Raw genomic sequence first — 18,762 nt, 5'->3', positions numbered from 1 at the left:
GGCTGCAGGTAACGTGTTTTACTGTCTTTTGCTGCTTCTTATTAACGGTAAATTTACTAATGTCATTCAAGCCACGCAGATCCACCTCTAAAACGCTCGTATGCACTCACCACCTTGGGATGTTCGAAAATCAACTGGACATGTAAATGATAAGCAACTCAACGTGAAATCGGTGATGACCGGGACAAGTGGCTCTAGATTCTTAGTTCTAGGCTTTCTTCTCTTCTCCCCTGTACCTCCTGTGTTTAAATCTAAGAGAAGTTTAGGGCCTATTTTCCACCTTTTTGGGTGGAACACATTTGGCAAACTGTCCCTTTATGAACTGTTCCCAGAGCATCGCAACCATACACAAGTCCAGGCTGACGATTCCCTTAGGCTGTTAGAATTCTAGAATTCTTGGGCTGGCCCCATAGCTGAGTGGTTAAGTTTGTGCACACTGTTTCGGCGGCCCAGGGTTTGCCGGTTTGGATCCTGGGCACAGACCTATGCACCACTTATCAAGCCATGCTATGGCGGCATCCCACATAGAAAAACTAGAATGACCTACAACTAGGATATCCAACTATGCACTGGGGCTTTGGGCGGGGGCGGGGGGGACAAGAGAAAGATTGGCAATGGATTTTAGCTCCGGGCCAATCTTCCTCACCAAAAAGCATAAAAAAAAGAATTCTAGAATTCTACAACACATGCAACATCTAACAAACTGCCTCAGTATGCCCACATCTGTGGTCACTAAACTCTCTGCTTGAGGAGGTCCTTGTGAGTGGTATGCAAACAGCCAGCCTCCTGCTGAACCACTGATCTGAGACCTGCCCTATTCATTCACATGGGAAGCTATGTATAGTACGGCTCTTCCGCTTCCCTGGAGTCATGTGACCTGAAAGAGAAGCAGCCAACCAAGCTGCCATCCCCCTTTGCACCTCTGCTCCATGCCTCAGCTAGTCTAGAAAACCAGATAGAGTCTTTGGTAAACTATCCCAAGTCCTATTTTAAATTGGGCAACCACAGAGTTTGCCTGTGGACATGAATGAGAGAACTATGAGCCACTTTCCAGTTGTGGCTGCCTGCGAGAGGAGGGAGCGAGACGGTCGGAGCCTCAGTCTCTCTATGCCACTGTCACCTTGGAACCGGCAAGATGGGAGGAGGCTGGGCGGATGTGATCAGATTGTCCCGTGTATTCAGGGTAAAGGGGGACTGGTGAAACCACTATGAAAACTATTTCTGTAGGCTACTGCACTGTAAACAATTATTTCTAAGTATTCTTTGCAATCTTCCTAAAAACCTTCCAATAATTTATATCAGAAATAACCCCATTTTTTTTATACCACCACAGTATTGCTCTTCTTTCCAAACCTTTTATCCTCTAGTGACCCAGAAGAATATGCCCCAGATAAGTGAACTAAGAGGCAGAACACAAATCTCTTCATGGATTATGACACTGAATTTCCCAAAATCATGTCTTCTTGTTCTTATGAAACTCTACAATCTCCATCCCCGTGCTGTCCCTTTAAGTCATTTTCCCTTCAAGCTATCATTTGAATATCAAAAATACCCCAGGTCACATGGGACTCCTGTTTTCACCTTGAGCTCACCGGGACAGAGTACACGGAATCACGAGCTGCCTTTGCATGTACTGCTCCTCCCACTCATACTCAGTATGACTCCCTTGTGTTTTTGTTTTGTCTTTGAGAATGTGCTAGCCCTCCTTCTCCCGCCATAGTCACTCTGGAGGAACCATAAGAACAGACTTACATGTGGACCAAACTTCACAAGGGAGATGTTGTTCCTGGGGGTTATCTGCCAGGAATTCTTCATGAGGAAGCCAACGGCACTGGTATACCGATCTGGAGTTGGCACATATTTCTTGAAAGTGCACTTGGTGAGATGAATGGGCCCATCATAAATCTGAAAGCCTCTAATTGGGAAAGTCCTGTTGAAATACAAGATTTTGTTTAATGCACATGGGCCCATCCCCTTAACAGCGCTTCACTCACATATTTGTTTTATAAATACTGTTGCATAACCCATACGCACTAAGCACAATTCTAGGAAATAGTGGTAACCAAGACAAGATCCCTGATCAAACGAAACACATGCTGTAGCAGGAAAGGCAACAAGAAAAGCAAAGGATAATTTCAGATAATAAGTTCTATGGAGACCATAAGACGCAGTAATACAACCGATTGCAGAGGAGAGAGATGCTATTTTGGATACAATGGAGGCCTCTCTGAAGAGGTGACTTTTGCTTCCTTGAATCAACTCAGTTAAGACCTTTTATTTGGTAACCTATATACTTTAATTTTGGTTCCAAAGTCTCTAGCATGAGAACAAAAGACAAATCTGTGCTTAAACAGAGAACTTCCTTTCAAGCCACTAAATGATAGTAATGAGGTGAAATGATATACTCAAAAGTATAAAAGGATAAGTCCTCAAGGCTTACTATGTCAAAGGGCTGGCTAGATTGAGAAATGCACCTTATTCATTTTCCTCCTTTCTGTTCAAAGACAAACTCCTTCATCTACTAATCATATATCATTAACCATAATTAATGGACAAAACCCATAACAATCTGGACCCCTCAGACTTCTCCCCTATTAAACTCTTTAATGGCATTGCAGAGAATTTCTATAGCAACTAACTAGTTCACAACTTGGCAGTGTTTTATAATCAAAGCATATATGCTAGCGAGAAAATCAAACAGCCTGGTTAAAAACGTATGCATCTTGATGTATGTCTAAGGATATATCCCAAAATGGTTCTCTCTCATAGAAAAGGTTGTAAAGATACAGTAAAATAAAAACTGGATCCATTGGCCAATGAGGAATCTTTGTTTTGGAAAATCCTCCTTAGCAAAGAAGCAGCAAGCATCTTGCAATAAAACTGGGAGCCAATATAAAATAAAAAGAAAGGACTTGAATTGGCCGCCATCATACTATAGCCCATAACCCAACCAATATAGTTTTTTTCCCCCCTAACCTATGTATTAGAAGAGGCAGCAATAGCCCAATGGTTAAGAGCACAGCATTGAAGCCAAACTAACAGGGTTTGAATCCTACTTCTGCTACTCATTTATAAAGCTAGAGGATGACAGTACCTACATCATCGGACTTCGTGAGGACTGAATGAATAATAAAGGGTTTTAGAACAGGGCCTGATACATCATAACCAGGAAGTTCCCTCCTAGTGGCTTCCATGGTCTCAGAAGAGATCGACAGAGTGCGTAGCACACAATGACGCTCAACATTTCCTAACGACAAGCAGGGGGGAGAGGAGCTAAGCAGGGGTAACTCTTTGCCAGAAGCTAGTAAAGCCCTTCCCTCAACCGTCACCCCTGTCCCGCAAGGCTAATGGCCTGTTTGCCCCATTCCCCTGACCTGTCCTAGCCCCATGTCCAGATATAGCATACAACTTCAAGGGAATTGATGCTTGACGAACTCTGACAGCAGCTCTGATATAAGGCCCCTAGAACACTAATATTTCTCTACCTGGTTTCCTCACAAGTAAAATGAGGACAAGCCCAAACCGAGTCTCAGAGCTGAGGTATGGATTCATTAGTTAATAGTTCCCTAAATACTCTGAAGAATCTTTCTAGTGCATTTCTGTTTTAATGACTGCGATTCTTTTGGCAGAAAACATGCCAACGTCTACCCCCAAACCCCTTCAACATCTAAAACACTGTTTGTTCTACAGCTGTGGTTAGGTTTTGAGTCGGTTTTGGCATTTATCAACTCTTATTTTCTAGGACTGTTTTCAATAGGTAATATCCTTTTTCCAGTGGCTATTTCTGAAAACCAACATCAAAACTTGAGGGAGAACTGACCTAATGTCATAGTTTATGGTTTGGCAACTTTCTGTGGCTCAAGAAAGTAAAAAAATCATCACCAGCTTATATAAGGCCTTGTAGAAGGAATGAGAAACAAGCTATGTTCTTTTGTTATAAAACTGATAATGAAATCCATGAAGTGTTTAAGAATTAACGTTCCAGAATTCTAGAGGATGACACATACAATAGTAATAATAATAATAATAGTAATAAGACAACGTGGGAAAAGTGTCACAATGGAAACCAATCCATCCAGGATTATTATAGAAACTTCCACAAGGGTTAGGTTTCCATGTATCATTTAAATTTAATACTCTACTGCTAAGGTAGTGCTCACCGGTTCCTGGGTAGCGTCCGAGGCTTCTGGTCTATTCCTCCAGTGCCTACGTACTTGTTCTGACCACCCTGAAAGCCGTAATTCCTGCTCTCCCCAACAAAGAGAGATTCAGATACCTCCTGGCTGGAACCTTCATCACTTGGGAAGCTTCCATCACTGTTAAAATGAGAATAATCCTTAACCACACATCTCTAGAAAATTTAAACTGCTCCTCCAATGAAGGCAAGCTACAACTTAAAAAACTGAAAATTCAAAGCAGCCAGGAGCTTTGCATAACAGGTAGTACCAAGTCATTAAAAGGTGCTTCGAAACTGTGAATATGCCTCTTATAGATTAACATGTGGTTTGCAAATTAGAAAGAAAAAAATGAAATTTAATTTAGCACCAACAACTGTTTTAGTCTCAGGCAACAATACTGCAAATGGGGAGAATGAACTTCCCCTAAAAACAACAATTAGAGGACAAGTGTGTTCAATATAGTAACAAGAATAACTGTCATCTGGAGAAAAATATATAACATAAAAAGTTCAGTGCTTGTGGCCAGCCACGTGGCTGACTGGTTAAGTTGGGGGTGCTCTGCTTTGGCAGCCTAGGGTTCACAGGTTCGGATCCAGGGCACAGACCTATACCACTTGTCAGCCATGCTGTGGCAGTGACCCACATATAAAATAGAGGCAGACTGGCACAGATATTAGCTCAGGGCAAATCTTCCTCAGCAAAAAAAATAAATAAATAAAATTCAGTTCTTAAAGACCATTGCAAAATTAGACCAGCTTCTAAAAAAGAAAATATTTAGGGGCCGCCTCTGTGGCTGAGTGGTTAAGTTCGCGTGCTCCACTGCGGCGACCCAGGGTTCGGATCCTGGGCGCGGACATGGCACCGCTTCTCAGGCCACGTTGAGGCAGCGTCCCACATCCCACAACTAGAAGGACATGCAACTAAGATATACAACTGCATACAGGTGGGGTTTGGGGAGATAAAGCAGGAAAAAAAAAAAAAAGAAGATTGGCAACGGTTGTTAGCCCAGGTGCCAAAAGAAAAGAAAATATTTGATCTGCTCTCAATTTTTACTCCCTTCTTCTGTACTCCTCTACTTTTTAAGACCTTAGTTTAAAGCTCAAGTGTTTTCTTCCAAGGAAAAAATATGATGGGCCTACCCTTCCGTGGAATTCTAGTTATACTAACCCACTACTTTGGTATGAACTCAATTAATCAATAAAAATGTATTTTTGGCCCTCTAGTGGTATCAGGAAGTGGTATGAATATTTTTTAATGCTGATAAATGATATAACTTTCCTGTGTTATGCAGACAAAAAAAATATCAAGGGTTATTTTATCTTACAGCTTTAAATAATCAGATAAGTATTTTTAAAGTAACTACAAACCTCGCAAAGGTCAGTCCTATTCCATTATCTGCAAATCTGTAAGAGAAAAGAGAATGAGGGAACATTCTAATTTATCACATCAGGTAAGAAGAGAATTCTCTCAGTATTTAACTCTCACGAAATCCAGGAGGTTCTAACAATGTTTACTCTCCGAGAGCACAAAATAAGTTTCACTTCTCAGTAACTAAAAGCACAGACTCCACAGCGAAGGCCCCTGGTTTGTATCTCGGCTTGGCCAATTACCAGCTGTGTGACCTTGGGCAAGTCACTCAACCTGTCTCTCCCTCAGTTTTCTCACCTATTAGTTGAAATAATAATATAATGTTCCTCACAGGATACTTGAGAGCATTAAACATACTAATTAATTTTAACCATTTAGTGCCAGGCATCTACTAAGCAGCACTGAAATGTTAGCTATAATTATTATTTTCCTAATTATTTAAAAAACCATTAGATCATGGTATTCTCATAAAAACTCTTCAACATTAATACCCAAGCTACTTTTATAAATGTAATACAATATCAGTTTTTTTGCACAGTAAAAGTCGGAGATGATGGTAAAATGCCAAGAAGCTGATGTCAGTGTCAGCCAGAAAAAAACGCTTTTCTAGACTTGAGAACACCTAATCTTAGCTGAACATACATCAGACTTTTCCCAAAATTATATAAATGGAAAAGAGGTGAGATGCTTACTGCCTCGAGTCATGTTAAGACATAAGTCAACAGACTTATTAAGGCAGAATTCACAACTTTTGTTTTGAATGGCAGTGGAAGAGCATCAAAAAAATTCTGAGCTTCCAAGAGGAAGGAGAAAAACTCCAGGTAGTTCCAAAATCTTTATTTAGCTCTCTGACATAGACCATGTTTGTTATAGAAAGTTACATTCCCAGTTTCTGTTCAATCTCATCAAAAACCTCTCATGTCACCAGACAAGTTCAGTTCCAATAAAAGCAGCAGAATGAGACGATTCCAAACATTTGCAGTCTGTTAACACTAGCAGACTTCCTCAGAGCTTGTCCTGCCTATTAGTAATAATAACAGGATTCCAGAAACCACCACTGTACTTTCAGTCTACTGGGTTTTTAAAAGTAGCCTTAAAAAATAAATCCAACAGCGTCATCAGATAATAACTTGTAGAGAATACCTACGCTGAATTCTGAACAACAATGTCTCCCCCTCTGACCCACGCTCCGTTGTCATTATTTTTAAAAGCAATGAGCCTGTCAATTACAGCAGCAGCACGTGGCTTTTCAGGGTCTGCATCCTGATGGGGCCGAAACCTTGAGGTTGAAAAAAAACAAAAAACACAGGACTTCTAAAGAAAGTAATAAAGTAATAAAAATCAGCTACTTACAATTGTAAGCTTAAGTGTCAAAAAGCAGGATTTCAATTTGACCAAAACCAAAACAAAACAAAAATCTTAAGACACATTTAATTATTTGTATTTCAAATATTGAAAAACAAATTACATTTATTTACACAGGTTTCCAGAGAATTGCTTTCATATCTTAGTTATTTTTTTTAAATCAACTTATAGAATGGGCACTGCAGAACATTCTAGGCACTAAGACCATTTCAAAAAGAAAAACCAGAAGACAAACAAAAGCCCTCAGACCAGGAAATCTGGCACATTTTCATAAATTCTTCAGCTGTATGATACTAATACAAACTTACTGAATATATCAATCACATATTTCAACATACATGTATGTGACCTGGAGTATTGTTTGAGTTGTGTGCTGGTGAAATGTTTCAGATATAGAGATAAAACTGGATACAATAGCTTAAAAATGTCTAAATTTAAAATAGATTGTATTTCATTGACTTGTTAATTATGAAGACTAAATTTTACCTTTTCTTTCTCTTCCTTCTAAAATACTTACAAGGACCTAGTGAAAAGGTCAAAAAATTGGTGTCAAAAACTGTCCACTATAACAACTCAAATAAATAATTCCATAAGGCCACCTATTTAAAAAAAGATCATTGCTATCTTAATCTTACATGGCTGGGGGGGAGAGGAGGGAAGAAAAACTAGATAGCTTTTCAAAAACTACTTCAGCAGGTTGACTTTCAATCATATGGTCAGGAAATATCATTTGTACAAAGGCTACTACCACAGTTGCTGGTACACAGTAGGTGCTCACTAAATGTGCATGATGGGAGAAGAAGCTACGCACAGAGAACAGCAGGGGCAAAGGTCCTCTGGCATGAGTGAGCTTGGCACATTCAAGGAACAAGCAAGCTGGCTGGAGAGTAAGAAGCAAGGGGGAGCGGACGGCGAGGTGGGCCTGTGCCAGGCAGGGATGTGGTTCTCTATTCTAAATGCAACGGGAAAGGCAGAGAATAGAATGGTGGTTGCCAGGGGCTGTGGGCAAGGGAGAAATGGAGAGGTGATGGTCAAGGGTACAAAGTTTTAGTAACACAAGATAAATAAATTCTAGAGATTTACTATACAGCACAGTGCTGACAGCTAACACATCTGCATTGTGGACTTAAAATTTGCTAAAAGAGTAGATCTTATAAGTGTTCTGACCACAAAACATTAAAAATTTTTAAAAATTTAAAAAATATTAACAGTAGAAGAGGTGGGAGGAAACTTTGGGAGATGGTAGATATGTCTATGGCCTTGATGGTGGTGATGGTTTCACCGGTGTATACTTATCCTCAAATTCATCGAGTTACATACAATAAATATGCACAGCTCTTTACATGCTGCTCATACCTGAATAAAGTGGGTGGATAGATAAATAAAAAGATAAATAAATAAGTGTGATGGAAAGTCATCGGAAACATGGAATCAGGGAAGTGATGTGACCGGATTTCATTTTTTTTATTAACTGCTCTCTAGCTGATACTTGGTGAAAGAATTGCAGAGAATGGACTACAAGGAGATCAGTGTGGAAAGCGTCATGTGCACCCCTAGATTGTGTATACGCCCCTTACACTAAACAGCTCAGACCTAAGGGGTAAAAAGTCTGACTCAGCCATCACCCACTCTTCTGGCATTGTAGTGGCTGCCAGACAGCTTTGCAGTCATTACATAATATCAAGCAGATGGAAGAGTTCTGGAAAGGAAACTACACAATATTCTGGGGAAAAAAAAAAAAAAAGGCCAAAAAAAAGTACCATAAAGAAGCATCTGATTCTCTCCCGTAGCCACCTCATTTTTTCTCAAATTCCTATCCATACAAATCAGTCATTGACCATTTGCCTGGATACCCTTTCTTTCCCTCCCTCTTTCCCACTTCCCTCTAACTGTAGAAAATTCAGTTAACTTTCCCAGTTTTTCCTCATGCTCATTTAGGAGCTTTAAGCTCACTTCCCAACCCTTCCTTAATTGTCCGCTGCTTTAAATGTACTGGTTGGTTCATGCGCCCTTTTACTCTTTTGGATGAAATTTCCCAATCTCAAACCGAGAGCTTTCTTTAGTTAAAAGTTCTGATTTCTGGATTCCCGTAATTGCACATGTTGAGGATACAAGGAGAGGCTCATCTGATTAGCTATTGAGTCAACTTCCCCTTTGATGAACAGACTTAGTATCTTCTGGATCCCATGAGCCTGACATTTAATTCACGGGCTGGCTTATTACTCATTTGTGTTAGAATTCTATCATTTTTACTCACGTCTGGACTGCATGAATGCACGTGGGCATACTCTATAGTTTATATAAAATTAAATGTATATACCAGCTGTCAAATGTCATATCGCTCCTCTTCTATAATCGGTCCTTTTCAATAACAACTTCCAAATAGAGTCTAATTCCTTACCAATATGTATGCATTTATAAACTGGAAAATCATGGAAAAATTACCATTATCATAATATCATATAAACACACTTGGTAAAGAACTTCAGAGGCCATTATGGATAAATTGGTTTATTGTCAAGTCTAACTAAAATATCAACAGATTTTGAAATATAGTTTCTCATCCATCTATTCAAACACACACACATAATTTTTTAAGGCAGGGAAGAGAGTCAATTGTGTTGTGTTTAAGGATTTTTCTGTTAATACGAACAGAAAGCACACATTACTGGTACACATTTCTAGTTCTACCAGTCACAAGAAACTCTTAAACAGCAGCAGTGACCTTCTAGCAAAGATTTTTTTGTTTTGTCACTTAACATTCTCTTCTTGGTTCATAATTGGTTGTCATCTATATGCTTTTTCTTATCTCCTCTATTTTTCCATTTCATATCTTGCTCAGCTATCAGGTGTCCAGTACCCTGCATTTCATTTTTAGAATGCCCACAATTCCCCAGCTTCTCAAATGCTATCTGATCATCGCTTTACAACATTTCAGACTCAGCTTGACCTTTAAGGAATCCTGATGAGTAATTTTACTAACTATAGTTTCCCAGTTTTCTCCTGACCTCATGCCTTTTTACTGTGTCGCAAGGATCCTGCCTCACACTTAAGTCAACTCACTGACCTACAGTGTAGCTCCTACCTTATGTCCTTGTGAACAACAGGGTCTTGTGTCCTCTTCTTAAGAGTCTATTAACAGAGCCAATTAAATCTAGCACCCTTTCAAATCCATAAGTTGGTCAAGCAACTTGAAGTACAAAACAACAACAACACGTACAGTTTCTACTGAACATGACCTTAAGTTGCCATCTTTTCCAGGAAATTGTATTTCCAGTGGGTACATTTTATTTATTTTGGCTCATACATAGCATGTGAAAGAACTTTGGTGAAATGCTGATCCATACCCCAACCACATTCTGTGGTTATAAAGGAGAGTAACACAGAGTCCAGCTATGACGTAAATCTGAGACTACAAAGGATCAAACCAGAACTAGCTTGATCATCAAGTTGGAGACATTTTCCCTTTGAAATAGATTTTGACCACTAACAATGAATCCTACATGCCTTGGTTTTCAGGGATTACACTAAAACAGCTTAGCTCACATTGTTTTGCAATGAATCATATTCTACTTTAGGCCAAATTAGGACGTTCTTCAGCATCTCTCTCTTTCTTTCTCTTTCTGCAACTCTCTCTAACACCAACTTACAACTGGGAAAAACATCAACTTCTTTGGCATCTCAAGAAGATAAAAAGCCCAGCCTCAGAACCTAGAACTGCGGAATAAATGTTTTTCCAAAACCCTCCTACAAATTTTGAAAACTTTGGTTTAAACGTGTTACTGGAGAAAAGAGCACAATGGCTTAATCCAGGAAATTTTGCTTTCGCAAGATATGGCTTGAGCATGATTTAAAAGGACCAGCTCTACCTTGCACTGTTATCCAAACACAGGTATTCCCTTGGGTCAGCAGCACTAGCGGTGGTTGTTTTGACACCTTTGTCAATAAATAAGCCAGCCTGGAAAATATAATAATGGACTGAAATGAATATGAATCCCAAGTTACATCTACATACATAATGATTCACGAAAATAAGTTTTAGCTTATCATGTCTACCAAAAAAAAAGAGAGGGAAGGAATAAACAGCAAAGCAAAGCAATTATGAAAACAATTACTTTCCTGGATGTTTTTTTAATTTTACTCATTTGGTCTTTCAGCAAATATTTGTCGAGTGCCTACCTAGCAGTGGGCACCAAACATATACATGAACAAGAAAACCATGGTCTTTGTTGTTATTGACACACAAACTGGCAGGAAGACAATCAACTAAACAATTACAATCCAACACGATAAGCATGTGATAAAGGAAGGAGATGAGGCTTTGGTCGCACACAAGGAAGCATCAAGATGAGAACTTCTGCAAAGGTGGGAGTGAGAGGATTCAGGGACTGTCTCCTAAAAGTGCCCTGCTACAGCTGAAACTTGAAGGATGATGGGGAGGAATTAACCACACAAAAGAGCGGGTTAGGGACAAAGGGCAGGGAGTGGGCGGGAAGCAGCTGAAGAACCCACAGGAAAGTACTCAAGGGAGTACTGTTTTTTGGTACAAAAAGTCTGGAGATGAGAAAGAGCATAGCACATGTGAGAACAAACAAATCTTAGGTGGACAAACAGGAAACGTACGGAGGAAAGAAAGGTAAGAAGATGACTAAAGAGAAGCGATGCCAGAGGACGCAGAGTTGATACGCAGAAGAGTCAGACAATGCGACTTTTAATAAAGGTAACAAGAAAGAATATGCTAGCTACAAGATGGATAATGGATTGGAAAGGGACAAAAAAAAAAAAAAAAGGAGATAAGGCAGGAGACAACTACAGTAATCCAGAAGAGAAGTAAAGATGACCTAGATTGTGGCAGCAGTAACAGGGAAAAATGGATAGAGTGAGAATCCTTTACTAGGTGAATTACCATTTAGTAATTAATAATATGCCTAAGGGTGAGGGAGAGGAAGCCATAAAGGCTCATGTATTTCTAGTTTGGGCAATTAGGTGGCTAGTGGTTTCATTCACTGACAGAGATACAGGAATGGGGATGGGGACAAAAATAGGGATTTTAGGGGACAAACAGAGGGCCTAGAAAGAGTTAGCCAGAAGCAGCGGGAGCCCAGCGCCGCAAGAGGGACTGCAGAAAAGCCGAGGAGTGAGAGGGCTTTCCCCGAAGGATTCCAGAGAACCCACTAGTTGTGTTTTTATTTTAAGACCTTGCCTTTTCTACCCTACGCCCTCTAAACTCTGCCCAGGCGAGCAGACCGCGTGCGAGGCCCATTCGCCTGAGGCGCATGCGCAGGAGAGCTAATGAGAGACCTTGCACACAACCATGCAGCCCATGCTGGACCGCGCGCTCCGCCAGTTCAGCAAAACCACTTCCAACCTCATTCACCCAGCAGCCTAGCCTCAGACGCTGCACAAATGCCACCGACAGCGCTTCCGTTCTCGCTGCTTTGGGAGCGCATTTTAGTCTTTATTCTTTTCATCGTTATTATTATATAATGTTTTCTTCTTTCTGCTTTCTCTGCTCTAACTGGGCACTCTTTTTCTATCCAGAGCTTTTCTTTTCCTTTCTTGCTTGCTTTCTTTTTTTTTAACAGCGAAGCTTCTGGATTCTGCTATGTGTGCTTTCTACTTCCAGAATCCTAACTAATTTGGGGTTTTTCACCGACCAGCATAAACCAGGATGCTGCTACCGGGTAACTGATTTAAGTTCATTTGTGCCAATCCACAGAGTGCAGATTTGCTACAAAGGTAAGCTCTTTCTTTAATAAAACTATCACAACTGGGAGGAAGGGTGTAACAATCTCCTGAGAAAAGATAAACCAAACCGAAGTCAGAAAAGAAAGGATTTTAGTTTGAACACATTTTATTTATGTGTCCCGGAGACATCAAAATGGTACTCAGTAGGCAGTCAGATAGACATGACTGAGCCAGACTAGATACAGATTTGGGAGGCATGAAGCCATAGAGGCCAGGCTTTGTGCACTTATGACTGATCCAAAGATGACAGGTTCCTCTCTGAGGACCCCAAGGACTTTGGCTATAAAGTACCATTCTGGATAGTCACTCCCAAACTTAATAAATTAAAACCTAATCATCCACTCATTATTCAGATCTAATATGCTTATAATTAATAGAGTACATTACTACATATCTTCATGGTATATGACATTAAAAACAATTAGAATGAAGTATTTTTTACACCACTTATAATTACAAAATTTAGAGGATTTCCACTTTGAAATGCTACTTTCAATAATTATTAGCCTTAATCAACTATTCAGCTCACAAAAATCATAATTCTGTGTAAGTGTTTTCCTCTCTCAAGTCTTCAATCAAGTGATTCTAAGCTCTTCAAATTATAATACTCTTAGGTTTTTAAAGGACCTTCTGAGAATCATAAACAGAAAGTATTAATTGAACTTTTTTGTGGATCACATCCGGGTAAAGAATCTGGGCATTGCATCATACACTGAAAACATCAAAGTGCCTTGTGAGCACCCAATGAACCAGATGAATTTATCATCAGGGGTGAGGGATGAGTACCAAGTATCATGGAAATTGGAGCTCCTAAATGGCCTTTAGTTTACTTGACCTGGATCATTTTTAATTAGGTCAAATATTATTCAACAATATTTCACTATTTACATAATCAGTATTAAATGCCCAATAGGACATCTATCAGCACTGAGAAGAGAGAAAATATGCTTTTTAATCCCCAGAAGCATATTATCTAATGGGTACATCCCCAGAAACATGTAATGATATTAAAGATTGGAAAGAAGGTAAGAGGGAAGAAGGGAGAGGATGAGGACTCATGGGTCAAGTCCATTATTATATTTATTGACATTAAATGCACATGTGTATGTTAGCAAATATTCCTATGTGTAAATAGAAAGCTGCATATACATCCTGAAGGTGGAGATGTTAGGAGGCTGCATTTTTAATCACAAATTACTTTCTCTGATGACAAGTTCTACCTAAAACTGACGTTTCTCAGTTGTAATCACTGTAGTCCAACCTTTACCCTGTAAATCGTATGAACTGAATGTTAAAACCTAGGAACCTACCTTAAAACTTGAATGGACCCTGTTGTTATAAAATATACCCAATGGAGTGAGTTCTGGTTTCGCCAAGAGCTGCAATCCACTGGACTCCCCAGTAGGTTCCTTGTGGAATAAATACCATATTCCAGCATCCTATAATTAAAAGGACAAGATTATTAAAAGCCTCCTTTTATAAAGCCACTCTATGAAACACCTTCATAAACTAAGCACTTCACAAGAAAGTTTAATCTTTTTAACATTAATTAGTCATTGTTTCAAGGTCAGAATTGACTATAAAAAGTTGTGAACCCATCTAGTGGCTTCAAAGCAGTTCTATTATGCTTTTAAAAAAAAAAAAAAGCAAGTTCAATTTGCTTGCAGGATAGGACAAAAGATAGAAATAATTGTCTGATACCAAAATGTATTTTCAAAATAACTTTCCCATCATTATCTACTTTAAAAAGTTATGCAGAATTAGAAGCACACAAGCTTTCCTCCCTTCCATGTGACTGACCAGGACAGCACAGTCTTTTAGCAATATGGGTTTTTTTCTGTTTACCTCCAAATCTGATCAATAGATGAGTCATACCTATTAAACAACTACCCGCCAAGACGCAGAGCTCACTGACTTCTTTCAAACAACTCCAATGCCCTTCCTGTCCTGAGGCAAGTTTTTGCCAAAGAAAAAAAACCACCACATGCATGAATCAGGATGCTGTCTCAGTCTGGACCCTGTCTGTTCAATTTCAGTATTACTGACTTTACCAGGAAGAGAACAGTTCAAACATTTTGACACTCAAAATGAGATATAAAAAATCACAATGAAGTGTTCTTAATCCCTGTGACCATTTTTTATTTTGTAGTGTAATTAAAAACCAGCCCAATGTGAAGGATAACTTTACATTATGGAGTTTTGATTAAACACGTTGTTAAAATTTAAACCTATAGTCCAAAAGTGTGGTATTGATTCAAATCTGGCAAACATTTAGCGCCCACTATGTGCCAGGTGACAGACTATTCTCAAAGAATTCATAGTCTAATTGGAAATACAGAGAGAACTAAAATATATGTAATAAGTACTATATTAGCTGTAGCAAATAAAGTCCTTTAGGAGTACAGAGAGGTGAACTGTGGAAAGCATATATACCTACACATGAAAGTGAATGCAATATTTAACATTTTTCCATTATGAAAATGTACAGATGGATCTTAATAAAAGAAACTACTGTGAAAAATGTGTCTGCCATCTCTACTCTTTTGGGCATAAAACAGACAACAGAAGACAACTTGTGGGGTTGTGGAGAAGGCTCCATACCATAGTCCTATAAGCCGAGGGCAGACTGAACCCTCCCGGGATGCAATGGGGTTTGGGGATGGAGGATGGAGACGTGGGTAGCAGCTGGTTCCTGTTCAACACTGTGGTGTCAAAACAGATAAAGGGAGCTTTGTGAAAAGCAGTGGAAAGGTACAAGAAGAAAAGGTTTGATTTACTTTGGGAGCAAAACTCTTGCCAGAACATGAGCTTTACTGGAACAGCTTTTCTAGAGAGAAAAGAAAGAAGGAACTCACAGAATGAAAAGGAAGAAGAATGTACATGAGGTGGAAAAGATAAACCTGCTTTCTTCTTTTCTCACAGGAGCCCCAGGAAGGGTTTCTGGCAACCTCGCCTTACATGTTTCATGGACTATTTGCAATTTGCTTTGATCTTCAACCCCTGGCTTCTGAAAACAGCTGAAAGGACTCTGCTCTGGCTGTTCACTTGTCATGTAACAGATCAGAAGATGATCCTGGGGTAAGACTGCATATCAAACCCTCAGTCATCTTTACCCAGAAACTCATCTGCCACTTAGAAACTCTCGACACAAACCCCATATGGGCCCAACTAATATTTGATGAAAAATGAATGAATGGAAATCTGAAATAATTAAATGTCCAGGTCTTTCCCAGCCCTGTCAAATAAGAATTTTATGTTTTAGGTTTTTAAGGAAAATCAAGGATGTGAACTCCACCATCACTCAGTGGCGCCTGTGTCCTAGTTAACTCAAAGAACTACTCCCTTCCACTAATCTTTTACTTCCTCCTGGAAAACAGTGCTCGGTATTTCTTCCCTTTAAAAGTCTTAATAGCCATGATGTATAAATATGAATATTTAGTTATTGCTGCAAAGCTCATATGTCTGTGTTGTAGTTTTCAGCACAGATATAATCATAATAGTATAATGTCTTAAAGATTTATTTGTAAATTATAAATTAGGAGTTTTAAATCACACTCAATTATAAATGTAGATTTCTCCAAGCTTATCCAGGGGACATTTCGGCCATCCAACAAGAGTTCATTCATTCTCTTAAGTTATTCTTGTGTTTGTGAAACAATTAAAGGCATAGAGTCAGTTTAAGGCACATAGTTGAGTTTAGCTGCTTTGTGAACGAGATGAAATCCCCAAGGGGACATGATCCCTGCATTTAACAAAAGGATGTGTCCCTTGACCGGAGTCACAATTGTCACAGTATTCTACAGAATAATCCATTCTCATAATTTCAGAAAAGCTGAGGCTTTCTTTGTTCATCAGCACTGAAAACTGAAATAATCAGTTACTTGGCCACACATGACTTAAGATGAGAAGCCAGAAAGATTGTATATAAGACTCTGAAAATAGACTCTGGAGATGACGTGATAACCCTAGAAATTAGCCTACCCCTTTTGCTCCATTTAGCATCTGTCTTGCCATACACGTACATCCTCACTAGCACAAATGATTCAGAAGAACTGGAGGAACTATCTCAACTGCATCGTGCTGTCAGCTCCACAAGCGGCACCAGAAAACGACGACGTGCTAGTGTTCGATTGCCACACGTTACGTTACATCCGTAAACACGAGAATATTTATAAACATGAATAGGAAAAAACCGAAAGCACTTCAATATTATTTACCTGTGAGCCTGCAGCTGCATTATTAATCAGATTATTGTTGGGATGAGCAATCCAGAAAGTTGAAACAGCCCTGCAAGGCATTTTTTAAGGTGATTTAAACATTCATCATGAAAAATACTGCCCACTAAAAACTTCCCCCAAAAGTCAAAGGCCTTGACCATCACACATGAGTTTTTCTCTCTGCCGGTTACTCACATACAGTCAGTGGCAGGTACAGGGACGTAATTTCCAAACACTTTTTCTCGCATGGCGGTGCACATGGAGTTATTCCTGTCCGTGGGGAGGAGGGTGCCCGGCTTGGTAAGGAGTCCAAGATTGTGGAAGAAAGTATTTCTCTGTTCAACACCATCTTCCAAAAAGAAACAATGACCTAGTGTGTCAAATCCAATGGTGTCTTTTATCTGCAGAAATATAAGTGTATAATGTCATTGGTAACAAGATTGATTATGGTTTAAGCGACAAGTGCTATTCAGTGTAACATGCTCAGGACAAATGCAAAAAAGAAGTTTTAATCTTAGCTGAAGGAGCAAAGTCAAATGTCAAGTTTTATTGATCTCTTAGGAGAATAATTTGGGTAGCTAAAAAAGTAGGCTTCCTTAACACACAAAAACAGCAGAATTCTCAGTAAAAGCAGGACAGAGTAAGGCATGTGGTACAACAGCTTCCTTATATAAAATTGAGGAGTCATGAGAATTAAAGAGCTAACTGTTTCAATAATATGCATCAACATAATGTGAGGCTACTTACCAGCAAGCCATTGGTCCCATGCACAGTGATGCACCTGGAGAAGCTGTGATGAATAGACAGACCGTCCACAAATGTCCCTTGTCTGTACCCTCCTTTATAATCCACATCTCCACACAGGTGAAAATGAACAGGATACCGCCCCAGGTGCTGCTGACCCAGGTGTTCCAATTCCGCGTAAGAAAGATGGACTGAAGTAAAATTTCTCATTACCTACCAGACAAGGTAACCAAAATCAAAAGGATACATTTCATTATAGGAAAGTAGTAAACAATATTGTTTTAATAGAAAATGTCTGAAAGAGAATACATATTAACACATTTATTTTTTTTTGCATCCTGTTTTCCCAGATCCACAGTTTATAATTCAGCAAATGCTCCTTTGCACAGTGAATGCTGCTTTAAAGAGCTCTAGAAATAGTCTCTTATTAGGAATAAAAGGAAATGTAATCAGAAAAGTTGCAGAAATGATTTCCGTATATATGTTTTGATTTGGTCAAATATTTTGGTCAATTCCAGGCTCATTTTGTTCATTTCTATAACTTCTGCCGTCGTTTAATGAAGTTATTTCTAAGTCATCCCTCAATGTTTTTGTTAGCACATAATATTGTTTACTTCAGTTTTTCAAAAATTCCTCTGATCCAAGATCAGAGCACACTCAATATTTGTAACCACTGCATTTTCAATCATACTACTAAAAACAAAGGAATAACGCTGACCGACATTTCAGAAATCAGTGTCACAGAAATGTTGCTAACAACTGGAGTTTACTCAAAGCACAAAAATTGATTTTAAAACACATGTAGGCAAAATGCAGTCCAATCAGCTAGCTCTCAGAGAGATGCTTACCAAAGTGAGGGCTCAGTACTTTCAGAGAATAAAAATCTGCATACAAAAAATATTTTTACAGAACCAAATTTTCTATGTGTATATTACTACTGCTTGCCCTTTCAAAATATGTTTTAAAAAGATCCAATGTATTTTTTTCAGAGATTGCACGCATGGATACCGAGATGATTTGGTTTTTTATCTCTGTATAGTTGGTTCCTCCCAATGTAAATGGATTTAATTCTTCATGGGACAATTCCTAAATGGTTTAACTGCAGGTCCTGGTCAATTAAATGAAGATATAACTTTCTCTTT

General features: G+C 39.1%; 1 protein-coding gene across 3 annotated transcripts in view; it reads right to left on the bottom strand.

The window, feature by feature from the left end:
• The window catches only part of CEMIP2 (cell migration inducing hyaluronidase 2), a 71,740-nt gene that overhangs the window by 21,835 nt on the left and 31,143 nt on the right, over positions 1-18,762 (bottom strand). For all 3 annotated transcript variants that reach the window (XM_005604960.4, XM_005604959.4, XM_070248913.1), the window contains exons 8-16: positions 17,624-17,833; positions 17,072-17,277; positions 16,877-16,946; positions 13,970-14,098; positions 10,781-10,869; positions 6,694-6,825; positions 5,546-5,581; positions 4,161-4,316; positions 1,753-1,930 (exon numbers count right to left, since the gene is read on the bottom strand). In XM_005604960.4, coding sequence (XP_005605017.2) covers positions 1,753-1,930; positions 4,161-4,316; positions 5,546-5,581; positions 6,694-6,825; positions 10,781-10,869; positions 13,970-14,098; positions 16,877-16,946; positions 17,072-17,277; positions 17,624-17,833 — 1,206 coding nt within the window. The remainder of the gene's footprint in view (positions 1-1,752; positions 1,931-4,160; positions 4,317-5,545; positions 5,582-6,693; positions 6,826-10,780; positions 10,870-13,969; positions 14,099-16,876; positions 16,947-17,071; positions 17,278-17,623; positions 17,834-18,762) is intronic.

This window comes from Equus caballus, chromosome 23, assembly GCF_041296265.1.
Source record: "Equus caballus isolate H_3958 breed thoroughbred chromosome 23, TB-T2T, whole genome shotgun sequence".
NCBI classification, from domain to species: Eukaryota; Metazoa; Chordata; class Mammalia; order Perissodactyla; family Equidae; genus Equus; species Equus caballus.
This window is presented reverse-complemented; position numbering and strand designations above follow the sequence as displayed.